This window comes from Grus americana, chromosome 7 (assembly GCF_028858705.1).
Source record: "Grus americana isolate bGruAme1 chromosome 7, bGruAme1.mat, whole genome shotgun sequence".
NCBI classification, from domain to species: domain Eukaryota; kingdom Metazoa; phylum Chordata; class Aves; order Gruiformes; family Gruidae; genus Grus; species Grus americana.
The window spans coordinates 241,002-268,000 of NC_072858.1; the positions used below are offsets into that span (position 1 = coordinate 241,002).

At 43.9% G+C, this 26,999-nt stretch overlaps 1 protein-coding gene across 4 annotated transcripts in view; it reads right to left on the minus strand.

Moving 5' to 3' along the window:
• Nucleotides 1–3,283: 3,283 nt before the first annotated feature.
• Nucleotides 3,284–26,999, minus strand: part of INPP5A (inositol polyphosphate-5-phosphatase A) — a 254,961-nt gene continuing 231,245 nt past the window's right edge. For 2 of the 4 annotated variants that reach the window (XM_054831734.1, XM_054831731.1), the window contains exons 13-16: nucleotides 10,724–10,835; nucleotides 6,355–6,423; nucleotides 5,015–5,051; nucleotides 4,670–4,870 (exon numbers count right to left, since the gene is read on the minus strand). In XM_054831734.1, coding sequence (XP_054687709.1) covers nucleotides 4,821–4,870; nucleotides 5,015–5,051; nucleotides 6,355–6,423; nucleotides 10,724–10,835 — 268 coding nt within the window. In that variant the 3' untranslated portion in view covers nucleotides 4,670–4,820. Of the gene's footprint in view, nucleotides 5,052–6,354; nucleotides 6,424–10,723; nucleotides 10,836–26,999 lie in introns of all 4 variants that reach the window. The other 2 variants (XM_054831732.1, XM_054831733.1) reach the window with 2 other exon arrangements.

Consider the following 26,999-nt stretch of genomic DNA (forward strand, 5'->3'; position numbering starts at 1 on the left):
TCAAAAGAGAAAACAACCCAAAAAAGCACGAGAGAAAAATGGACACTTGATTTTACATTGGGATCAAATAATGTCTCCACACGGGTTGGAAAGACTTTGTATAAATCAATAAATTATTTAACAAGCTTCTCCTGCGCGTTTCTTCCCGCATTCCTCACTTTCGGTCCCCGTCCTGCTGAGCCCCCGGGGGCGGTCGGGGCACCGCTGCCGAGCCGGGGGAGGCTTCGCCCCCGCTCTGCGGGATTTGGCCCGGAGAACACGGGGCAGGGAGCGCAGGGGACGGCGTTCACCGTGCTTGTTGCAGGGTACTTTCTGGCTTTCGCGTCGCTAGTCCGGGGGCCCGAATGTTTAGGGCCGCTCTCGCCCGACCCGCTCGCTGGGGACACGGCCGGCGCCTGCCTTCGCCTCCCCCCGGGAGCTTCCCCCGGCTCCTCTGCCACGGCCGGGGCGGCGGCGGCGCCAGGTCGGGCCGCGGTCCCCTCTCCCGGGCCCGGCTGCTGGGCGCGCACCTGGGCGCCGCCGCCTCCCGGCTCCGGCCGCAGCCTCAGGGCCCGCGGCCCCCGCCCCGCCGGCCGGCGCCTGCAGCCGGGTGCCCGGCCCCGCCGCCGCTCCGCGGGAGGGGGCGGGGGGGGGGGGAAGGAGGGCGCCGCGGCGGCAGTGCCGGCTGGCTGCGGCGGGGTTCGGCGGGCAGAGCCGGGAGAGCTCCGCGCCCGGGCCCTGACGACGGCTGCCTCGACGGCGTCGCCGGGAGCAGGGCTCACTGCCGCACGGGACCCGGCGAGCTGGTACCCCCCGCTCCCGGAAACAGGAGCTACACGGGGCTGAACGTGCAGCCCTGAACCTGCCGTGCGCAGGGCCCGAGACCGCGCCGATTCCTGGCACGGAAAAGCGTCTGGGTGATCGCTGGCAGTTTATGTGATCTGCTCCGGGGAGCGGGGAGGCAGGGGCCGGGACACGTCGCACTGCGCTACCTGGACATCGGTCGCGGCAAAAAGCCCGAAGGAGAGCTCGCTGAGCTTAGCGACGGAGGGCTACAAGCACCATCGCCCTCCCTCGCCTTCCTGCCGAGCTCCCGGGAACGTGAGGCTCAGCCCGCACACGCAGCAGCAGCGGCCCTGCACCTGCAAGTTGTGTTTACGACCTGCCCATTAGGAGACCCAGGTAATTAAGCAGCCGTCAAGGTGCCTCGCAGCTGCCCAAGGCTCCGCTTTGCTCCTGTCGGGCACAGAATTCTGTGATTCTATGTTCGAGGCCTGGTGGGCGTAAGCCAGCTTCGTTGTCAAGCTGCCTCTTTTGCCATTTTTGGTTTTAATGAACGAAATTCTTTTCTGTCCGTGTCTTAGCTACCGCTCAGCAGCCTGAGCAAATGCAACGGCCGCACTGCGGGCCGGCCCAGCTTCACTTGCCCGGCAGCCAGCGAAGGGAAGCGACCCGCTCCTCCCTCCCCACCCCCTCCTCCGGCGCGGAGCTCCGGGACGGGGCAGTTGCGGCAGCCCGGGCACACCGGGCAGTTGCGAGGCCCGGTGCCTCCCGTGCCGCAGCTGCGCCGTCCTGCATCCGCCTCCCGCGGCGCTGGGCCGGTCCGGAGCTGCCCGGTTCCCCGCATGGATGAGTGGATGCGGCCGGCCCGCCTCTGCCCGCCAGCCCGGCGGGGCCAGGCCCCGAGGAGCGGGGAGCTGCAGCCCCGGCCGGCCCCTCTGCGCGGCCCGCTGCCGGAGCCGCTGTTGCCGGGTGGCCGCGCCGGGGGCCCTTCATCCCCCGCGCAGCTCCGCGCGTGTGGGGCCGCGTCCCTTGCCGGCGTCGGTACGGCTCCCGCTGCGGGAAGGGGCCGCGGAATCTCCGCGGAGGCGCGGCCCCGGCTCCGCTGTTCGGCGGCCCCGGCTGCGCTCCGCGCCCCTCGGCGCGACCGGTGCCGGGGCCTCCCCGCCGCGGAGCCGCCCGCAGACGTCCCGGCCTGGCTCTGCCGCCGGCGGCCGCCGAGCGCCGCTCCCCCCCGGGATCCAGGTGCCGCCGCTCCGGGCCATGCGCTTCGTTCGCCTTGATTTATTTCAGTCAGATCGGAGCGGGGTCTCGCCTTTCCGTCAGGGCAGCTCCGTATTTCAGGGGAGGGGAGGGACGGGAAGGGGGGGTCCTGCGAATTCTCACTCACTGAAGCAGCGGGTTGGCGAGACCTCACTCGGGTTGTACCACGGTTACAGACGGAGTAAATCAAGTTTAGAAATTAATCTTCGCCTCGGCTTTGAACGTACTGAGACAGGACGCTGGAACCGCAGCGAAGCACCGGAGCCGTTTCCCTGGCTCCTAAGGGAAAACCACAGGATAAAAAGATACCCGCACTTGAAAGTCGGATTATTCACACCTGCTCCTTTCCGTGTTTCTTTGGATGAAACGTGCCCCCAGGAACTCGGAAACCTGTACTCAGTGATGAGTATCTCCTACGGAACAAGGTGGCTTTGCAGCGCACCCGCATGGGTAACAAACACCCCGCGGGGCCGCTGCTCCCCCCCGGCGCCCCGAGGGCCGCGGCCGCCTCCCCGCAAGGCAGAGCCGGGCGGTGCCGGGGCGGGAGCAGCCGCAGGTCCCGGAGAGGCTTTAGCAGACGGGAGTCGGGGAGAACCCGGGCCCTTCCCGACGGCAGAGCCCTTACCGCTGGCCGTGCGGATGGGAACGCCGTCTGGGAACATCCCTAAGCCCGGCTCCCCGTGTGAGCGTCGCACCTTCCCGAGACAACGCCTCCGGTTTCTTTGTTTAAATGCTAAAGTTGCGGTTTATGATGTTCTGTGTGTTAAATTTGAGACTCTTAACAAATTACCTTGCCAGGTCACCTGTGTAACTGGATGGATTAGGGCTATTTATGGCCTTGCAGTTATAGCTCTGGTGAGTTTATCTATAAATGAGGCTTCAGTCTGAGTTCGAAAGGGCAGTGGGTTTTGGTTGGGTGTTTTTTTTTTTTTCCCCCCTAAACCCAGAGATAATCATGAAGTTTATGGTGGCATATTTATTGAACTGCTGGGGACTGGCATCTCATGAATAGCTCATAAAGTCGTATTACTGTCTGTACATTAGCACTCTTACTCTAATAGGAACTCCTAAATGCCTTCGCCTTGGTTTGTATTGTGTTTTGATTAACACTAGAACTGCATCCCATTATACAGGTTTTCATGGGAAAAATAGCCCTGTTAATTGGCAGGAGATTAAAAGGTAACTCATTAATAAGAAATGTGACAATTTACTCATTTCCCTGCAATCCCCGGTGCCCAAATTAAAGGGACAGACACAGCCATATTCACCATGATCAGTTTTATTGCTTGAGAACCAGAGTACTCATTTCTAAAGGCCTTCAAAGTTATCATGAGTTGAGTTCGCTTAAATAGAATTACTGTGTGGTTATAATGCAACATGGCACAACGACAATACAGAGCTGCAGACACCCTTTGGGCAACAGTACTTAATATAAACCCAGATTGTACTGTTGAGAAAACATTCTGCAAGCGGACATCAAATAATTTTCAATGGTAGTGATTTATACCGAAATCAAGCATCAATCTAATGCCATCACACAGTCCATGAACTCTGTAGTGTTCTAAATTAAATCAATAAAACATACATTTGTGTTTCATCAACAGACTCCCTAATCACCTTTTAATGTTGTATTTAGTGGTGGGAGAAAAATGTTCGTAACAAGATTATATTGTAGGCTGCACTGAGCTACTAACCAGGAAAATTTACAGTCTTTTTTTTTTTTCTTCAACACTGTATAAATACAGTCTGTGTCCAATACAGTTGCTACCTGAAGCAGACTATTATGTTCTTCTCCCGTGTTGTTATTGTTTCAATATAGAATACTTGGCACCATAAAACAGTAACAAAAGACGGACAAAAACAGTTTACAAAATTCTGGAAAGTTACACCCAAACCTAGCTAAGAACTTCACATTCAATCCTTAATATTACATAGAAAGAAGGGATAATAGGAGTAACAAAGTGAAACTACTAATATATGTGCTATATAGTATGCTATATATCTGTATCCAGGATGGCACTGCTATATATTATTTATTATATAAATGTTGGTTGTTGATGTACACTTAACTAAACCTGCTAAGACTCCAACACTAACTGCTGATATGGCACTCTCAAGCATTCATATTGGAAAGTATATTTAGCGTAAGTTTTGGTCAGGTTTATAAATTATTTATATATCTGTGTATATATACACATACATACATATATACACACATATATATGTATGTATAGAAAGCAGCTGCTGTGTGATTCAAAAACCATGTAACATGGCAGTATAGTAAATAACATGAGAAAAAAAATTATAAAAATGAAAAACAAAATACTAAAACTAAAACACAAACCATAAGCCTTGGTCAACAAAGAAAATACCATTTAAAACCATCAATATCTCTATCTATACAATCCAATGTACAAAACCCCAAAGTGGTAAAGATTTATAATGTTAGGCATGACACCTTTAAAAGTTTATAATGTGCTGAAATAGCTTTTCCACATTGACAAACACTTATTAAAAGTTGAAAGTTGTGAAATCTAAAATACATAACATCTCTGCTGTCTATTTAGAGTTTTGGCAACAGAATTGTGACATATATATAAAAAATAATTCCACATTTCTACTTGATGTCACATGAACATACAAGACAGTGAGGTATGTGAGGCTTTTCTCGAACAGAGTCCAGATGCTGAAGCATAGTGTACGATCAGCAGTCTAAAAATGTGGCACTCGGGACTTGATTTATCAATAGTTGTTACGATTATGCATTTCAGTATACTGTGCATTCCTTCCCCTCCTTGCTACAGTGTGGTTTCACGGAAAATCTTCTCATTTCGTAGGCATCTTTTTCCTGTTGCAGAATTGGCATTTTTTTAAAAAGAAAAATAAACACAGGGGAAATGATGTAGAAAATATAAACGTAAAGGAAAAAAATGATATTTACCACCACATCACTGCACGACACAACACTTGTGCACATTTGCAATAGGTTTACCTGCCCCAGCAGCTATTTGAAAGGACAGGAACACAGGCTGCAGCAAGTTAGGGAAAAATAGAAGTTACACGTTTGAAATATAAACATTTTTTTTTACAGTCAGTAGTAAACACAACAAAAATTCCTCTATGACTGGAAACAAAACATTGCAATAATTTTTTTGATTAACTACAAAACGCACAAGAGAACTACACCATCTCCTTACAGATCTCTGCTCCCACTGAAATCCGAGGGAAAATTTGCCACCGATTTCTGTGGGAAGAGGATTGGGTCCCGTGCACAACTCCCTTCACAGACTTAGCTGCACTCAAAGTGCCGTGCTAAAAAACCTCACGTTAAGTACACTGGTGACAAAGGAAACAAAAATTACTGCTTCTGAACTGGCTGTCCTTCAGCTGCTGACAGCGCGAACTTTTCATTTTACTGGAGAAGTTAGTAAACTTCTGTATTTTAAAATCTGACTAGAATGATTCTGGACCAAATATCTTAAGTGCATTCTTCCTCAGAAAAACAACACTCTGTCTCACAAGAACTCTGACCATGCAAGTAAACATAGGTTATATATTTGTGAATTTGGATTTACATGTATACATGCATACGTGCATGCATTTACTCACTATCCATCACTTAATTATCATTCAACAGCCTTAGCACTGTCTCTAGGACTGATACATTACCATTGGTGTACAGGCTACAAGTTTTTGCAAGTTTCTAGTTGACTTTTTAGATAGGTTTTATATAGTTTTTCTATAGGCTTTCAGAGGTCACTTCCTACTCCTCAATCAGCTTTTCTCAAAGAAAGCAAATCTCAGTTTTGCTGTATTTCTACATTAGCTTTCCATCTGGTATCTTCAGCAGAGAACATTGTTTATAAAATTCATGTCTTTTTCTTCTCTTTAACGACTGGTGTTTATGTAATTCTATATCCTTTTTCTCATTTGTTGCTTAAATGCAGAACTGCCGATATGTTATTTTACTAATACGCACCTAGGCACCAAATTAATTAAAACTATGTTTTGGAAGCAATTTGGTAACTCAGCGAAATACTTTTGTTTTACACGAATAGTTGTAAGTGCACAGGCAGTTGCTCCTCTTCATTTTGTGTTGTATCACGCTTTCCCTCTAGCGCACATCATCCTGTTCTTTATTTGCTTCCATGCAAGTATCTAATATACTGGCTGATTTCAGCTGAGTTCAACTTTAACACATTTTTGAGGCTTTAAATTAAAAATAGGACAGAGATATACTTGACTTAAATATAAATTAACAGAAAGTAGTGCATACATTCTCATTCCTAATAAAAAAGGCTTGGAAGATACAATACTAAAATGTTTCATTACCTTGTGATCCCCCATGCAGACATTTGGCCCAATGTGGTCATATATTACTATCTTCTCATCGTTTTCTGACTAGTTAAAAAAAGCAAACCACGACAAAACACTAGTCAGTTCAAGTATTTTCCAGATGACAGAAACGGAAAGAAATGTGGAAATAATTTATGCAAATAGTTCAAACCAGTTTCTGAATGGAATAATATTAACACACCTTTGCTTCCCTTCTCCAGAGAAAGACCACGTAGGATGAACTTTTATGGCCAGTACTGCTTGCAGTAATTTGTGCAATTCTTCCACGTAAAATAACTCATGAAATCACTGCATCTACTCCTTGATTCTGGGACTTCAAGAAATTTTAGCAAGTAACACTGGGACAGAGAGAATGAGTGGCTCCGTTCTGATTGCGTTCTAGCCCTTTGCCAGTGAAATGCAGCTAGCGCATTTGGCCAGTCCTTTTTTTTAACACCACCACGCAATTTTTACTGAATTAGGTGGGATATATGTTCTTCCATCCGCATTGCCTTAAAAGAGCATTTGATTTCATCCTATAGGTGATTTTAAAAGTTCAGAGAGATATGAATTAATTATTTACAGTTTATGAGTATAATCTTTAACCATTTCTATGAGATACATTTCTTCATCTGAAAAAAAGCATGAAGTGATTTTAAGATAATCAGCAGCAAATGGAAGATGACATTCCTCCAGTCGCCATTATGAATTGCTTTCATTTTGTTCCATGTTGAACTTTCTCCTTATACACTGACTTCTTCAGCATTTGTAGCTTAATGAATAATAAAATGTACTCATCGTTCTGCCATTTGCAATAAACGTGATTTTCAGAATCTGGTTTGATTCTCTAGCACAGTACTTCAGGAATAAATACAAATACATTGCCATACAAGACAATTTCTTATTATGTTAAACGATTCCTATGAGCTAATTAAATCTGCAATCTGCACACTCGCAGGTCCCTAATACAATCATAGTTGTGCTTTAAACTAGTTGGCAATACTAATTTATTTTGTATGAAACAGTCAAGACTTTCTCATCTGTAATCAGTCAAGTCTGACTGCGCAATAACTTTATATAAACAGTAGCATTTAGGACTGTAAAGTTAAAACTGAATTATCTTTAATGCAGTAAGGAAGCTTAAGGTCAGATTTACTTTATAGCACGGTTGTCTGCCAAAAATATAAAAACATAACCTTCTGCATTGTATGCATGAGCACTTTCCAATATTTCAAGATCATAATGCCAGTAGCATCGGAAGTGGGGATACATTCATCAAAAGCGACTTGATAATTTACAAAGGCAGCATAAAATTGTGGATTTTCAACTGCATAATCTTTAGACAGATAAACAAATTACAGCGGTGCACAAGCAGAAACAATATACACTTGGCTGAGCATTCATTACTTCATGCTATCAGGCATCAACGCAACTCCCTAGCAGTGGGCAACCTTTGGTGTTTTAGGGCTCAGGAAGCATAAAATAACATGATGGTGAGGTAACCGACCATAGCATGATAGATGATGTTGCATGAAAGCTGTTTACAGCCCCATGTCTGTACAATCTGTAATGCCTACTGTGTAGCTGAATGCACTGTACAGTGTGGCAATTTGTGCGTACTATCCTTTCTTTACACAGGATTAAAATGCAGATTTACTACAATTTTTGTTTGAAATAAAATATAGAATTGCTAAGACAGAAAAAGAAATGCTTTATTTGCCTATGAGAAAAATAAATGCAGCAGAATAATTACCTGCATAAGAATTTTCAATAGCCAGTTACAACTAAAAATTCTTCTAAAATTCATATATATTTCCATTTTAGATATTTGTTACAGTGTAATCGGTTAATTTAAATTTGCTTTTACTGTCCTCGCAGTTCCTTTTAAAGCTTCAAAGTGTAAGTCTCTGCAATGGAACAGATTCTCAACGGCAAGGCAAACGCCGCTTACTGTGTAGAACCACAAAACCTCGTAAGGTCATTTTGCCCTTTCCTCTATCAGTTCAGCATTCTTTTCTACTGAATATTTTAATTAAGTTTTATGGGCCAGAATTACAGTTTGGTTTTGAACTGAATAAGCTAACTCCTTTATTGGTACAGACTCACTGAGTCAAACCACCATGCCAGTCTGGCCTCATCTACAGCTGTAATTTTGCATACGCTCTTCTGGAGATGTCCCAAACTGCATGGTCATAATTTGCAAAGGCAAAGCTGCAGAGACAAAATGATATGCAGTTTTTAAATGTAAGCTTTGAATGATCCAACTGACTGGGTTTCTGTTGCATGAGGACTAAGTGTTGGGCTAAGTGGCCTCACAGTTACAAATTTCTTTAATGCTCTAACTTTGTTGTCCTTTGTTTAATTTTCTCCCATTATATCCAAGTTATACCCCCCTAGATAATCTGAAAGAATTCCTTTCCCTCTGTACTGTTTACACTCTTCAAGCCTTTGTGTACACTTCTATCTCCTTATTCATAGCTTTAAAAAAAAAAATCTTCCCTCATTGGCCACTCTTTCCACGGTTTTAATCCTTTGTTCTTTAGGAATTTCAGGGGTGCCAAGTACTATCTGTAATATTTTGGGTAAAGTCTCACTTTTTCGTATGATATTTTGTATAAGATCAAATAACATTGATTTTGACATCACTATTATACTGTAAAGGCTGTATTCCTCTTAGCTTCACAATTTTTTTTAAATACTGCAGTACATGCATTGTCTAAAATTTTGGTCGAAACTTCGAGATAGCATGCCGACACTTCTTACACATTAAAATGTGTGAGGAAGTACATCAAACTGAAATCTGAGTAGCTATGGAAAAAATGTTCTCAGCCTTTCAGTGAGTTACATACTGCAAAGCAAACAGTCTAATCATGAGATAAACAACCCTGATGAGAGAGAGAAACAGAAGCTTATAAACTTCAGGAAAGCAAGTTTCAAGGGTTTCATTAATTTAAACAGAAAAAAACCCTCAAAAACCAACCCACAAAGCTGTAGAATACGGATTTATTTGCAAAGATTATTTTCTGCAGTTCACTCCCATTAAACTATATTAGTTATACAGGAAAATATGGACAGACACATGACTCTGGGCAATTTTGAGTTTGGTAAGTCTGTTACGTATGAGACAGTCATACATCTGGTCAGCATGATAACCTCAGTGCAACAGTGCTGAGAAGTCACAGCACAGCCCTTCTTGCATCGCGCTCATGGCCATGGCTAGCAGAGCAGGGAGAGTTTAGCCCAGAGCAGAAAGGCATGGGTGAGATCTCCTTATATCATGCACCGATTTCCTGATGTGTTCTTAGTCCTGTAGGAACAACCGATAGCCAGCGTAAACAGGACGGGTCTCCGGTTGCCATGAACAAGCACACGGGAAAAAACAGAGTCAGTGTACGCTGGCGTACGTAACCGGCTGACCTGTTCAGTGTTTCCAAGGAAAGGAGGAGAGCAGACCATAGTAAGGAGGAGAGAGAGAAAATGAGAGAAAAGGAAAATTGGAAGGCTCTTGAACTATATTCAGGTCATTTAACCTCGGGCAGATTAAATAGCATCACCAAGTTTACCTTACCTCTGTGCACTAAAATACCAAGAGGAACTGTATGTTCTGAAAATGTGGCACAACCTTATTTTTAAAGCTCTAATGGAACGTCTACATTTAGGCACTTAATTGGTGTACCAGAGTTAGGAGCCTACCAGCTGGAGACTCCGTCTTCATTCAGGGGACAGTGAGAGGAGATCTGGCCCACCTAGGATCTGACGTATTCTTGGGAAATCCAGTTCTCGCCATCAGCAACAGAGGGAACCTGAACCTACCACTCTTGTAACTCGGGTACCTCAGGCTGCTGCTACACAGGGTTTTCTGTCACTAGCTTTAATCCTGAGTGAGCAGCTACTCCTACTTACTTTTGTCTGAATCTGTGCTGAATCCTTAGTAAGGGCATTACTGTGACTTAGTGACTGTATAGCGGACTGGACTGGGGGTCTGACGGAGGTTTTTATTTCTTGTTATTCTTTTTTAAAGCAGGCACGGTTTCCCAGTCTGGTTCACAAACATCCCAGCACAGAAGCAGCACGGGAGAGATGACAGGCAGCCACTGCTGGCAGCCCAGATACCAAAAGAAGCGTTTGTGAAAGCTCCTGCCTTGGTAACTGCCAACGGGTTAACTGGGAGAAATCCACATTCTCGGGTGGAGGGCACCGGCAGCATAACAGTTCGTTACTGCCGTGACAGGCTGTCTCCAGCTTGGCGAGCCTTTGCTACAGGGAACTGAAAATTCAAGGACAAGCGGAAGTGTATCAGCCCTACCTACCTTTGCTGAAGATAAACACAACGGAGGCAGCGGGGTGGCTGCAGGTCCGTACTTACTTTCAGAATGAGCTCCTTGGCTGAGTGGGACATCAGGATTCTGTCACACCAGGCTGGACATCTCGTGTTCATGTACTGCTTTCCCTGACTAGAGTCCTCGCTGTATGGATAACTGCAAACGAATCACAATCACAACCATCAGCCACTTTTTGCAAAGCAGCCTGAAACCTCCGGCTCAAATGACCACTAATTAAAAAATTTAACTGGCAAAAAGCTGCTTTTTTAGACACCTCTCAATACTTATTTATCTTTCTTTTCTCCTCCCCCTTTCTTTCTCACATGCTCTTTCTCTATTTCTCTTATCTACAATCCTACTTTAGGCCAACATGTTAAGACACACACAGTTTCAAACCTCTGACCTGCTACCTTGCATTTTTGCAGGCGAGAGTGTTTAAAGACAGCAGAGTACTGATCTGTGTGAAAGTATGAAAATCAGTCCAACAACAACTCAAGTACAGAGTAACCTGTTGGCTACGACAGTGGAAAATGAATAGGCAGGAGATGAAAAAGGAAACCTGGGGGAAAAAAACCCCAGGTTCATCTCATGGGATTTCTTTGCGGGATTCTCTCAAGGAGAGCTCTCCAGGAATAATTTAACAGAAAACAGAGTTCAGAGCACTGGGGTCTCTGCAGCTGTACACAAACCCCACCTGTAAGGATTCTCGAAGGCCGACAGAAAGGAAGATACGACAAGAAAGCAGGCTTTTCAGGGGATTTCTTCAGAACCGAAGAACTAGAAATATGGTTTAGGGAAAATGATGCTGACTACATAAGATTCTGTACCTTTATATGAAATTGTGTTAACAGAAAGTAAATTATCTTGTAAAGACATCTAGAATAGAAGCAGATTAAAAGGTAGTTACGCCATGGAATCATTATAAATGTGCTGTGGGATCTCCAGTGCATTCTAACTTACCTTTAAAAGGAAACAGAAAGCATTCAATCTACAGAACAGCCTAAAATCGTTTAACTCGGCATGCCTGTGTGAGCCCACAGGCTGAAATCCTCTAAAGCACCCGAAGCGGCAACCTCCGGTTCAGCTGGCAGGAGGCTGAGGCCAAAGCTTGCCTTGGTTTATCCAAACATTCTCACTAGTTTAATACGATGAACCTTGAATTTGATGATAGCTCATCACGCTGTGAGGCTCGCTGTTTCCCAGACCATTTCCAGAACGGCATGGGTAAGCAGCCAAAGGGGGGTTTGGACAGGCTGGGTCTTGTGACGGTTGGGCCTGAATTAGTCGAAGTTTGTCCCCTATAAATGTCTTTAAACCAAAACAGTAAGGCTGGTGCGTACGTGCTGGTTTTGGCTGGGATAGAGTTAATTTTCTTCGTAGTAGCCAGCATGGGGCTGTGTTTTGGATTTGTGCGGGACACAGCGCTGATCCCACAGGGATGTTTTTGCTCCTGCTGAGCAGTGCTCGCGCAGAGCCCAGGGCTGTTCTGCTCCTCACGCTGCCCCGCCAGCGTGATGGCTGGGGTGCACGAGGAGCTGGGAGGGGACGCGGCTGGGACAGGGATACTGCGGGCCCTGTGACGGCATGCTCAGCATATAAAGCTGGGGGAAGGAAGGGCAAGGAGGGACATTCGGAGCGATGGCGTTTGTCTTCCCAAGTCACCGTGAGGCGTGATGGAGCCCTGCTTTCCTGGGATGGCTGAACCTGCCTGCCACGGGACGCGGGGAATTAATGCCTTGGTTTGCTTTGCTTGCGCGTGTGGCTTTTGCTTTACCTATCTTTCTCACCTACCTTTCTTTTTACCTATCTTTTACCTGTCTTTCTCTCAACCCACGAGTCTTCTCACTTTTACCCTTCCGATTCTCTCCCCATCCCGCCGAGCTGGAGCGAGCGAGCGGCTGCGTGGGGCTTAGTTGCTGGCTGGGGTTAAACCACGACGGCATATTATCTACACCGTGTACGTGTGGGTGTATTTAAAATGACATTTGCATTTTATTCTGCTCATTGTTGAATTCATAAAGGAAATACTGAGGTTTTCCCGATATGTGTGTTAAAATAAAATTTCTGGTATTGCAACAAAAGGGTTTGCATGCTTGAAGAGAAACTTGCTTACCACCCTACTCGGTGTGATACTCTGAAACTGAGACATAGAGCTTTCTACCAAATGGGTTTACAAGCTACACTGCCATTAAAAAGATTAGCCATGGCAAACATCCAAGAAAAGCGTACTGAACGTATTGGAACAAACCAGTGATCTCAGTACCTTTTCCACCTCATCAAACCTAACAAGACTCATTTTCAAAACATATTATGAGAATTCAATTTGCTGCTTCACTGACATACAGAAGTACAGCTTATTTCTGAGTGTCTGTGAAATATTTTGATGATGTAATACTACTGGTGGTAGAAGCTCTTTGTCTGCAATTTAAGGGTTGACTTTTCCTGGTAACCCCTTACTTTAGTTACTCAAGAACCCCACATAACTGAAGCTACTTTTTAAGACATAAGGTATAAGAATCAATCACATTTCATACAATCCTTCCTCTTACAGCATTAACTGTATGGCTTTTACGGTATGATGTTCTGTACCTGGAATGATCTGTTACTGCTATGTGTTAGAGCATTTCATCTGAGAGCCTATATTCTGTGAAATGGTATTTATCAATTTGCTTTATTGATCTTAATGTTTTCACAGGGTGAAAACTTCTGCCAATTTTTCAAGGTCTTTAGCACTGATCACCCACTCAAGAAGTTACTGCAGTTTACAAATATCTTTGACAAATCAAATTTCTAATGGCTGGGACAGAGATGAAAATAAATGCTGCAAAAGTTATCCAGACAAAATGATCTGCAGGCAATAATTTAATACAATAAAGTGGGGCAAGCTTTTCCTTTTATAAGGCAGCATCCTTCCTTCAGGCCAGAAGTGTGGAGCACTCTGTCTTGCTGTACTCTACTGAATAAGGCTTCTCCCTCCCCACCACCGCCTCTGCGGCTCGTGCAAGCCTCGCTCTCGGTGAAATGCTGACAGAGACATAATCAAAAATCCTAACTAGATACACGCCAAAAAAAAAAAAAAAGAAAACTATTTGCTGTCCTTAATGCTCTAGAAGGGTAACATACACTTTGGAATAAGCAGGCTTCTTTTGCAGATGGTCTGAAAAAGTGATCATAGCTAAATATGACTCAAAATTGCTGGGATTCTTTTTTGTGACTTAACAGGTTTTGGGGACAGGATAGTTTAGCTTATTATATGCCATTTATCTTAAGTAAATTTTTGCAAATAAAAGCTCTATTAGAGGTTTCTGGAATAAGACTGTCGCTGAAGAAATTTTCATGAAACATACTGCTGAATGTATACTATTGCAGAATAAAACCTTTCAAACAACGTACACTCCAGTAATTGTCTCCATCATCCTGTTCCATAGTTAAATGAACAGTGGAATGAAAATAGTGTGACTGCTTCCAGAATTGAATCATCTTCTTGTGAACTCTGAAGCTTTTACTTGCTTGGAGTGTTTATGAGGCTTTTCTCCCCTATGGATACTCTGGTGTCTTACGTGATGCTCCCTTGTTCAGATGCCTTCCCACCAGCTGATGGGATTTAAAACTCGTCAATAGAAGCAATCGAAAGAGGAGACAGACAGGTGCATCAGCATTTCAGGAGGCCAGGCTGAAGATTCCGGTGCTGCCATTAACAGAAAGATGTTGCAAAAATCAAAGACACAAGGAAAACGGCCAAAGCCTCCGACCTGCCGCACACATGAGCTCTCAGTTTCAGTCTTGTCCACGAAATCTGTCACCACAATGCAGCCTTCGGGTGTGCTCCTGCACTCCCTCAAACGCACGTCTCCTGAAGTTGGCCAACTTGGGCCCAGAACCTTGAAGGCTGCACAATGCCCAACGGATAACTAACAGGAGAGCGCGTATTTAGAAAAAGCAGGACGTAAAGCCATGACACTCATTTTGCTTCTTCCAATGCAGCAGCTGCCCAGATAGCACAGACTCAAGACGTTACTCAAGAAACTGGAAAGTATTTCCACCGACTTGGGCTAACCAAGACACAAGGGTGCTAATATACACTTCTACTTGACTATTAACTTCTTCTTCTCTCTAGGGCGGCTTCAGAATTTATCTCCTCTCCTCCTTCCTTTCAACCCCACTTCTCACCTTTGCTTCTTTGAAATAAAGCATAGTCTCTTTTAAAGAATAACGTAAATTTGAATTTGTGCGCATGCAAAAAGCGTAACTATTCCTGTAATACACATCCTCCAAAAGACATTAAGCGTATGGTCGTCTACTATCAAGTGCATTAAAATAGCTTTGTTTTGCTGACATCTCCAGCCTCTTTTAACATACCCGTTCTAGGCAAGTAAGGAACTCACAGTTCTTAATTCAAAACTCAGTTAATAATTCTAGTTAACAGATTTTCTGACCTATGAATTGCATAAACAGTTACAGGCTTGATAAAAACAACTGCAGATCTGATAAAAATAATTTTAAGGACTCTACACCAAATAATCTAAAGTTAAAAATCCAAAAGTTAATCTCCCAGAGCGTTAGCATCACGCCACCTTTCTGTGCATGCATTGTTAGTCTTGGCCATGAGAACTGTGACTCTGGCAGAGAAAAGGGAGAACCGGCTCTCTCAGTCCCATGACTAGACAGGAAAGAACATCTTTTTTTTTCCTTTCAGTAGCATTCTGCCTCAATCACAGTCTATCTTGTGCAATGCACAGAAAACAGCGATCTTGAGAATGAATAGCGAGTGCTCATATCAAAATGATGACGTAACAGATAAAGGCCTCTAGGTACCACTTAAATATAAAAGATAAATAGATATCAAGCTAACGCATACAGGTGCTATAGAGAAGTAAAGACTGCACACACTTCCTAACTTTAGTATTCAGTATGGTTACTGACTTTTTTTTTTACACACACTATATTATATATATTTAAAAATTCAAATGGAGAATGAGGAATTCCATGCGGAACAACTTTTCTACCCTGTTTACAACAGCGGCAAAGTTGAAATTTAGGACCTTAACCGCTCATGTTAGCTGAATAACTAATAGCAAAAATAGTCTGTTATTCTCTGGGTGTGCCAGCCAGCAGTTATGCAAATGACACTTTGACTGTGTACGCCTCGGGATGATGGACAGACAGGCAGTGCTGGAGCTGGAGCATCCACGCCAGAGGCTTGTACAGTTGTTCAGGATTTCTTTTTCTCAAGATGTTCTTTCTAGCTACTTTTCCACCTTGTTTACGAACTTTTGGTTCAGTTAGTTACACTCATTTTATTTAACCAGAAGGATTACTGTCAGGTGGGTTTTCTGAATAAAACTTCCAGAAGGTACTAATTAATATCATTGATATAATGCTCAATGTTGTCAAAATTTAACCAAACACTTGGAGGAACTGTTAACTAACTCTGTAAATAAGGAGCAGGCTGCCCAATGAACTCCTGGTGTTACAGTTAATAAAGATGAGAGCTACTTGGCAATTGTTTGGGGCAAATAAACCATCGAGAGCATCAGTAATATCACCGCACTACTGCTGTTGACGGGTATTGTCAGAGATGATTGGACACCTTTACAAAAATACTTACTGCAGGGTGAAAAGTCTTCTAACATCATAAACCATCCTGTCAGCAGTGTCTTAACTCGAAACACAAGCCAACGATACTGTGTATATAAATGTCTCCTTAGCTGGCATTTCCAGTCAGGAAAAATGCTCCTAATGAACTCTTCTCTTGTGCAAGAATGGATAAAATGTGTTACTGAGATGGGTGAAATGTACCTTCTAACAGGAAACAATTAATTCACTTTGGAGTGTTATTACCTTTAAAAGCTGTCCGTCACACGCGGTTCTGCTTTCCAACTCATTTTTGCACATGGTGAACACAGTGAATGTGCCCCGCTGCTGCTAACGCGTTTTGGGATGCTTTAGGGATTCTGCTTTCTGTCGTCAAGACATTCCCAGTGGTGGTGGAGGAAGTGTGACAACACCCACTGGGCTGCGGGGGGGGAAAACTAAGCTATGCAATCGTTTTTAGTACAGTAGAGGTAATTATTCTGAAAAACTGTGCATCCTATGTCTAGACTCATATGCAGACGCTTAGGCAAACTTTATCATGTTTTAGGGAGTGAAAATACCTCCTATTTGAAGACCACTTGTTCTAATCTATTAATTGTCCCCACATTTTGTATCACTGAATTGTTTCTAATACAAAATATTTGGGATGGGATGGGATTATAAAGCATCGATGAAAACTGAGCTCTTTATGAGAAGAGGAGGAGCTGATACACAGTTTTGATTTGGTCTGTTTGATTTTTGAACTCAGGTGTAAGTCCTCACATTTACTGAACCTTCTCTCGCTTTTAAGTCTTTCTATTTACACATGATATTGAGAGAGAACTTTAAAAGGGGAAAAATCCCAACCACTTTCCATCAGAAAATTATTGACTATTTTCGTATTTTTTAAGAGAACGTCAGATCAGTTTACCTTTAGCTCTGACATGTTTTCAGACTGTCTCAAGGACAGTGAATGTAGGCTGCTAGTTCAAGCTCAGGGTGCTTTGAAAGTTGTAAGGCCAAAGATACAAGTAAAAATATTTTGATATTTTTAATTGGCAAGGTCCCAACTCAGCATTAGTGTGAGCTGGTACAGGAGTGTGATTTCAGTAAAATGTCGTTCGACCAATCAAAGTATGACATCTGATTTTTGTCAGCTTCCAGATCACTAGTTTCCTCCTCCCAGCTGAATTACCAGTTTGTATTTCCCTGAATCTGAAAGGGAGATTTGGGTTCCCTAGTTCTCCTCCTAACAAATGACCCCACGTCATCTATCTTCGTGTGCTCATCTTAGGCAGCAGATAGTTAAAGCCAAGCAGTCAGACGCAGTGCTGTTTGAATTAAATTAGCTGCTTCATACGTACCAAACTACTCGTAAGCCTTCGTGATGCTCTGCCGAGCTAACTGGCCACGATAGGCAGCTCACTGAAACCAAATCGGGAGGGTAAACACGGTCCTGCAAACACTGCAGTTAAAGCACAATGCGTTAAACAGCTGCCCCTTGCAAAGGCTACACTAACACCATGGTGATCGCACCAACGATCAGAGCCAAAGGTGACAATAAAAAGGGAGGTCACCCGGGCAGTCCAGCAGCAAGGGGGAAGAAGGGTGAAGGGGTCTCAAGCCGTAGCTCTGGGCACGACGCAAACCGGGAGAGTTCACAACACGGTGTTTTCCTCTGAACCTTTTTTATGGACTTGTTGGGCATACTGCTTTTTGGCGCAGCATACTTCTTTGGGAAATACATGTCTATAACACGCTTCAGAGTTAACATTTCTGTACCACCAGGGTAACTCTGGACCTTTTCCAGTTAAAGAGAAACCCAGAGCCCCTTTCTTTTTCCAGCAAGCAACAACCGGCCCTTTACTTGCCACCGAGAACGCTCCCCATAGAGAAAATCTCCCCTCACCGGTTACGAACATCCCGTGACAAAGCCACGGCGACAACGTGAACAGGCACTAGTGCTCGCACCATCCCGCCGGCCGTCAGCGCCCCTTCGCGGGGTGCTCAGCGCGTCGAGGAGCGAGAGGTGGACGCACGGCTAATGGCAACGGGCGTGCTGTGCTTTGCTGTTCAGTGCGAGTGTCGCGGAGAGGCCCAGCTAACAGAAATGGGTTATTCAGCAATACTAATGCCTCAGTGAGTGGACAACGAGTGACACGCTCTGTTGCTTTAATAACAATACTGTTGTACTCCACTAAATGTATGTAATACTGCTACTGTGACAAGTGGATCAACGTAACGGTGAATAACGTTGGCTTGTTGGGAACGACCCAGTGCTGGCTTGGTTCAGCAAAAGTCTGATGTTACTGTATGTGCCTGGGATTGAGCTGAATGTCTTTTTCCGGGAACATGCCTGGCTTAGAGGAAGTTACTTTTGGGCTATAATTTACAAATTCTCATACTGGGAAAAAATTACTCCAAAGGTGACGCAACAGGTGGGACAGGGTGCAGGTTCCCAACTACTGGGCTGGTCGACGGCATTTTCAGGCAAGAATCCAGTGAGCGGCCTGGCTAGCAGCAAAGACCACCATCTGTTTAGAATCCGCTTTACCTTCTGCTTGCGGCACGGTCTGTACTGCTCGCCTCACACATGGCATACAGTAATGCTCAGTTCTTGAAACTTTTTCACTTCTTTGATTTTCCTCTCTCCTTCCCTTTGTCACAATTCCTTAAAACAAACAGAACGGCTTACTTGGGTCATTCTATCCAGTCCCTCACAAATTAAAGAAACACCCTGTTATAATCTGGAAATTCATTGAGAATGATGGTGAGAGCTGTACTGGTTTAATGTGAGGAGAGAAATGGAGATAAAAGCTGTCTGAAGATCATTTAAATGATTAAATTCTGATTGTTTTAGAGGAAATCACAGCTGTGTCTTCTGCTTCCAGCTGGAAAGCTGTTTCTTTGCTCCAGCCTTAGATGCTGGAAGAACCCAGACAACTACACCATGTCCTGTGGGATCCACTGGCGATTCAAGACACCTCACTGATACCTGGAAGGTGTTTTACAGTGCATGAATGAGTAGGAAGTATTTCTATTTGATGGACAATACTTCTCAATTGGCAGAAGAATCAGGTACTATAAAAGTAACTGATAACGCAAGCATAAAAATCATCTAGGGTTTTAACAATTTTAGTCTATTTGAGTACCTGACTGCCCCTTTCATGAGACAACGGGACTCAGCAGCGTTGCTGCGGTAATGCTCTAAGAAACGGGAATCCTGTTTGCTTTGGGAGTCCAGCACCAGTCCTGGCAGCAGATGATTTGTATACTCTGAAAACACGCAGGGCAGTCGGTGAGGACACTGGTAAGTAAAGGCGGTCTGTCAAAATCTGAACCATCACCTTGTCCTCCCAAGGGCAACAGCTGGGGTATGTGCAATGGCACCACAGGGCTGGGTCCAAAATGCAGAGCTGTTCTGCTCTGGACTGCCTCTGCACAAGGGAAGGAACACGTGAGCACATCTGAAAACGGCTTTGCTGCGTGCAGAGCAGACTGGCTCACTCTCTAGTGCAAATTTGACCAGAAAATACGTAGCCTACCAGAATAAAAAAAGGTCTTGGGACAAGAGACAAGGGTAGAGAATAAACAGATTATAGACTAAACGGGATTCTGGCAGAACAGGGGACCAGAGCCAGACAGAATTCCAAAGGAGAAACGCTCTTCCAAGAGTAAATGAGATTCAACCTGTCTCCTGGTGAGAGGCGTCAAAGCCAAGATACTGCCAATGCAGAGGGTCTGCTTGAGAAAAATATCACACACAGGATATCTAAGACACAAACATATGTCCAACCAGTAAATTACATGACAGCCTAATGCAACAACAAACAAGAATAGGTCACTTTAAGAGAATGATTAATACATGAGATTACTGTGCATGCAGACTTATCTGAAAGCAAACCTTGTAGGTGGGTGTGAACTCTTGCTAAAGTCAGCTCCTATCTTTGCTATACAACAGCTACAAGAGTAATTATAATAATTAATGGAGAGCAGTGATAAAGGTAACAATTGCCCACCTGTATATTGACTGACCACAATGTCGTTGCTTCTTTTTTCACGCCTACCGCCTTTTGCAATGATTGCTGACTACCACAAACGCTTTTCCAGCCTCGCACTGGGCTTGCTGTTTGCTCACGGCCAGGCTGTTCAGCCCGTGACTGACAGAGCTTACAGAGTTTAAAATTCTGAATTGTATTTAGTCTCCAATGGCTAAGGTTGCTATGGGTACATTAGATTACAAAGGGTAATGAGATGAAAACATGAATATTCACTATATAAAGTAAAAGGCCTCAAAATACTGGAGTACAGGAACAGGAGAGTAATGTCTGAAAAATACTCCATTAGAAGGGGTCTTTATATTCTCTGTAAAGATAGCAGACTTGTGATCGCAGCCCGTGATTTCTTATTAAGCTGCGATTCCTCTTCCAGCCTGCCTTGGCTTCTGGCAGGCTTCAAGCGGATGGAGGAAGGATTTGCTGTTGCTGAAGGCAGCGCGGTTTGTTACTTCGCCTATTCCCAACCCAGGGGAAGACAAATGAGGAAGGGGGTGGGTGTTGAAGACGCTAGCCTCCTGACTGGGGAGAGGAACAACCGACTCGACCATTTTCCCCGCTGGCTGGGAGAGACGGTTGCCTTTTCCGCAGACAGCTCTCCCTCGGCAGGCTTCCGGCGACCCCGACCGTGATGTGCAGGACTGTGCTGGGGAACCCCCGTGGGCAGAGGCTGCTGACCGGGGAGGGGGGAAACGGCTTCAGCACGTACAGGTCGGGCTACCCAGCTACGACGTCTTTCCTCGGGAGTTCGTTCACTGCATCGCTAGCACGCTTCTCTGTGAAGCACAGGTTGTACAGGATGGTAAGCTGATACAACTTAAGCACCTACTTAAAGATTTAGAAGGAGCTCAGAATGGAAGACGAATTTAGAAAAATGCCTAGATACGAAGCGCCCTGCTGAAGAGAGAGGAGATAACCGACTTGCAAATTAAGCAGATGCTGTAAGCGCTCTGCTCAGTCAAGGCTTTGCTCTGCATGTTTTGGAGGCGTGACTGCCTGACCACCGCTCCCTCCCCGCCGCAGCAGGATGGTCACGCAGGCTAGGGTGAAGAATTCACGTAAGATCAAGCAGATATATGGTCTTAAACTAAACCACAGTTTTGCACTGGAGAAGAACAACAGTTTTGTTCTGAGTTCCATAAGTATGCTGCAGAAATGCTATTTTTACATGTGGCTGGTAGGAGAGTTCAGAAGTGGCTTTGGAATCCTTCCCACGTACCAAGTTGACTGGAAAGAGTCCTGAAGGAACATCTGCTAACACGGAGTCTATCAAGACCTTGCAGAAACCCACTTGCATATATATTAACATGAATTTACTGTGTTGCCTTAATACCATTTCATTTGTAGCTACAAATTCAATTTATAACTATAATACACTGTAACTATAAATTCTCATAGAACTATTATTATATATATAATTATGGATTATACCTACCAGAATTAATGATTAGGAATAGTAACATATTTATGTAAAATCCAACAAATGCTATTTGCATATTGCTCAGTAGTTTGAAAACTTAAAAGTGAACAGCTGTTTCGAAAGGGCGAAAAAAAAAATCAAATTGTGGATTAATGGCCAGATAAAAACACAGAACTTCAATTTAATTTATACCCAACTAAGGCCAAAGTGGTAATTCTGAAAATCCTCATTCACCTGCCATCTTACAACCACGCCAAGGCTCCGGTCTCCACTCCTAGAATTGTTTTTTGTATTTTGTCCAGTGACTGCTTCCTGTGAGATGCAGAGGCAACCCTGAAAGCAGACTCATCTCCGTTCCTCCACTTACAGGCGGGTGGCTGGCCATGGCGTGACGGCAGACCCCACTTCTGTACTTTGTCTTTTTGACCTTGTGCCTGCTGTACTCAAAAGGTATAGCCCAAAGTAGGTAGGCTATATGGCTAGGAAAATACTCTTGCAACACCCTGACGGAGTGCTTTTCTTCTGAAATCTTGCTGCGAACCAAAGGGAAGTAAGCATTTTACTTCTTGTTTTGAAACCTCTCACGTGGAGTTTCAACCTGTAATGAATTTTAATGGTCATTATAAACTCATAAAGCCTTGAAAAATGGCTTTTCTAAACATAGAATTTACCGTCCTGGCTTTTAGTGATTTAAGCCAGGACTACAAGGGTGTATTAATTTAGCTACGGGGTGTTTTTATGCACCCTTTCACAATGGATAGTCAGCTTACCACACCTTCCCACAGAGGATTAACACAAAGGTGAGTCCTCACTCGAAGGATCGAAAAGCATGGAAGATTTGCATTAACTTGTTGTGGAGGGCATCAGCTTAGCTTCAGTTCTCTTTTAAACACCAGACGGTGAAAAGGCAGCTGTACAGCAATGCTCGTATTTTCTCCATGGCTGTCTAGACTTGGCAAATAGAGCAATGCAGGGAGAGAGGCCGCTGGTATTTCAGTTTCTTTACAGAATTCTCTGTGCTATTGCTTAGAGACAAGCAGGAAGTCAGTAGTTTAAAAAAAATATTTTGAAGTATTCTTGACTCAGGACAGGGTCTCTGCTCTCTACAGAATTAAAAAATAACTTTTTATTTGATACTTACTACAACATCAAAAATTTACTTTTAGAAACCATTAGCACAGGGACTAGAAAGAAAATAAGAAAAGGTTTATATAAAGTTCAGTTTCTAAAAGCTGGTATTAAAAAGCGTGATACAGTAGCTGGAAACATACAAAGACCTGTTTTTTTGCCGAGACCTGTGAATAATGGTTCCTGAGATGTTTTCTCTAACAACTAAGAAGAGTTAAGTGCTCTCACTGATTATTGAATGTAGTTTACAATCAGCTGAAAAGAGAAGGTAACAAACTGTAGAAAAGCCCGCTGCACCTGAGTTTTGAAGAGCATAATGAAATCAACAACTATAAATACAGTGGAGGAGAACAAAAAAATCAGAGAAATATTACAACACATCACCATTTCATTATGGCATTTTAGAGTTAGAAAACTACTCAAGAAGTCAACATTTCTATTACTACTTACATTGAAACGCTATCTCAGTGTAATGAAAAACTGGAAACAAGAAGGCCTGACAAGAAGCTTAAGTCCCCAAATAAAAAGACAGGAAGAATCTTGAGGGTTTTTTATAACACAACATTTGCACTTTTTTCATACTCTAAATGGTGTATTTTCTGAGAAAGCACATAAAACATGCCTTTTATTTTGTTCTTCTCACTTACTAATATTTTCTTTATTATTTTCCCTAAATCTTGGACAGCAAGAGCGGTAACTCTTCCCTGTCATTCCTGCAAAGTCTCACGGAAGGTCAGCTTCCCTAACGTTTATGAATACGGGAGGCTTTTATCAACGGATGAGGGCAACTTAGCGGTTCCTTTCCCCTCAGAACCAAGCACACCCTTGTCTCGTCACCTGCGTCCCCAGGTGCGCCCTGCGCCTGAACGAGCCCCCTCGCCCGCTGCGACCACGAGCACGTCCCCAGGGCAGCGTCAGCCGTGCCGGCTCCAGGGCCGCCGCTAACACGGGAAAGCCAAATTCATCGCGGGGGTGAGCAGTGCCCGGGCTTGTCATGCCTGGCCTGACGGACAGCTTCTTGAGCACAAGCGAGATGAATTCGCAGCTTGCACCGTGTTCTCACGGCGGAGCACAAGGCACCGGCGCGCCGCTTGTGCCGCTGCTGCCAGCCTGTGCCCAACTGCCGAGCTCGGACGCCGGCTCTTTCTCCAAACCGGAACCAGTAACAGCGCAGCACCGTGACGTGACGTTACGCAGAACTTATGGTGCTTTATGAGAAAATATTTCAACTTTTAAAATAGGGTGTGAAAATTCTGGACAACGACTTGCTTGTAAGAAGGTTCATCTAAAGAGCAAAGTATAATGATTTCCTTTTAAAAAAATTCTCACCAATATAAAAATATATGCCTACGTGACTGTCATGGCTTCGTTTGAAATTAAGGAGAAAGGACAGATAAATTAATTGTAAAAGATGCAGATATATTAATACAAAACAATTAAAACACAAATGTACAAAAATGTCCTCTCCATTCAGATTATTATGACAGAAGTTGTTCTTTCATAATTTCAAATGAAAACTAAGAATATGCAAGAATCAGGTTTGATTATTTTCTCTGTACTCTTAAGTACATAAGCGCTTTGAGGACACCAGAACTTCCAAATACTTTCTACTTTCTATGTTTACCCTCATTTTTTGTAACCACAGACTCAAATTTAAAATTAAATTCTGAAATATGTGTACAGTCATAACTGAGAAAAATACTCGTAAAGAAAAACAGCTCTGGTCACCCGCTGTATACGAGCAAGTTTCTGCAGTCCTGACGAGGAGATCTGCACAGTGCACGAACGTGTGATGGTGCTGCTGAAATAAGCAGGGACGGGGACTCAGGCATGAGAACTCAGGACTGGGTTCACTGCCTGCCGTGCTCGAAGAAAGCGCTGGCCAGAGCCAGCTTAACTCAAGGCTTTCCTCTGGAAGAACGGTGTTCTGTCTCATGCACTCACCGTAACGCCTGGCACCAGGAAAAGAGACCATTTTCTTACTTAGTACTTTAATTAGGACTTTGCTTTTTTTTTTTTTTTTTTTTTTTTTGCTACAAACCCAGTGGTTTTCATTGGAAACAAAGCCCTCTAATGAAGAACTGGAGTTGGCTGTCCAACACTGGACACGTCAGGTCCCCAGCCAGCACCGACCGGGAGGTTAGGACTCGGATCTCATGCTGCTTTCGGTGTTACGCAGGGAAGCAAGGTAAAACACGGGTAAGCAACAGTGCAGCTTGTTTCTACCTACCCAGACTTAGACCTGAGGTATCTGGATCATGGCGTAATGCCGCTCCAGGAGTGGCGTGAAAACAAACCAAGAAAACTGCTCAGGGTGAAATTCTGGCCCCACTGAAGTTAAGCACAAAACTGCCACCAGCTCAGAGGAGTAAAGCTCTCAACCCCAGGCCAGCTACGGCAGTGTATCAATAAGATCTCATGATAAAGTCCAGAGAATAAGCAGTTTATGCTGATAAAAAAATAATTTATAAGTAACTTAGTCTGCTGGAACTCAAAGGGATGTGACCTTTTCCACTTATCTCAAGAGTACACTGAATCTCAAGCATGCTTTTTGAGGGGAAAATTTACAAGTAAGACAGAAATGCAACTGTGCTATTGATTTGTAGAACTCTGTGCAAATCAGGCAGTTAATTGTCTGCGCAAATGATGAAGAAAATGTAAGAATGAGAAAAGCGTCCTAAGTGATCTTTCATTTTTTGAGAGATGCGAAATGTAGTACTAAATGTGTCCAGTACCATTTTAACCGAGATACTCTGTCTTCAGTTGTTGGCCAGCATCCCGTGACGTAGACCGAACCACCATGGATCAAGAACAGATGTAGAGAGTAATTCCTAGACTGAATCGATCAATGGACCATAATTAAAATATCATGTATAAACCAAATTCTGAAATACTATTTTAAGGCTATCATTACAATTGCTTACAACTTCCTTCTAAATTCAAATGCTCACTAATTAGGCCCGTAAGCCTGACACAAGAAGTGAGTAGAGCGATCTCTGTCTCTCCCTCCAGTGAATAAGAGGCTTTCTTTGATGCATTTGCAGAACCATACGCTTTCCAGCTAAGAATATCAAGTAGCTTAAAGAAGTAGTTTCTAAATATACAGGACCAATCATATCCTCCTTTGGTTAAAAATATAAAATCTAGTATGACTGGATATATGACAAATATAGATTAAGCTCGTATTTACAAACTATATAAAAGCAGCTAAGTCATGATAAGATACAGATTTTTTTTTTTCCGGAAGAAAAGAAATAATGATGGAAAAAATGGAGGAAAAATTACTAAGAAGCGAAACCAAGACATTTAGGCCATCTATTTAGTTTCTTTCTTGGATGAGTGAAAAGGTTCTAAGTTAAAAAGAAAATGTCCTACATTAAAGCCACTGCTTTTTGCCTATTCAAAATACCTGGTTTTGCAGTTAGTAGTACATTGTGGCCACTATTTCAACACAAAGCAAAATAAATCCTATTATTCCTTCCAGGAAAATCAGTGTGCTTAGTTTCATGAACAAAAATAGGCCACTGACATGCAGTACCTCTAACAACCGTGAATCCAGTTCTGCAGTACTTCACTTAGGCAAGACTTCCTACTGAGCGTGGTGCCCGTGCAAGGACTGCAGAACGGGAAGCGGGATTCCCTTGCCGTACAACCCAGAATACGAAAAGGGGTGGGTGGAAAAAAGGCTCCCTAACGTAAAGCCAATTTGCTCTTTGTATATGCATGAGTTGAGCTTGTTGCTTTTACATCTTGTATTGAGCACTATTCTCATATGCAATTCTCTTATTTTATCAATATTCTCTGCTTAAGTTCAGAGACATTTTGTGTTCTATAAAGTCAGTGTTAGCATCCCTTCCATGCCACAAAGGAAACGCCAGCATTCAGTATATAAACATTTATTACTATTTATTATTACTACTGCTCAGGTTCTGTTCCTCCTGTAAGAAGGAATCAGAGCGAGCGGCAGGCAAAGCCGCACGTCTATCCCCTTCACTGCTCCCCTTCGACGCAGGAGAGAACGGCGGCCACAGGGCTGGTTCTCTGCGGGCCTTTGGAGGTCGAGGAAGGGTTTGCCACATTACGCTGTGCCCCCCCTCCCACTCCCCAGACTGTTCACAAAGCCCAAAAGTTCGGAACTGAGTG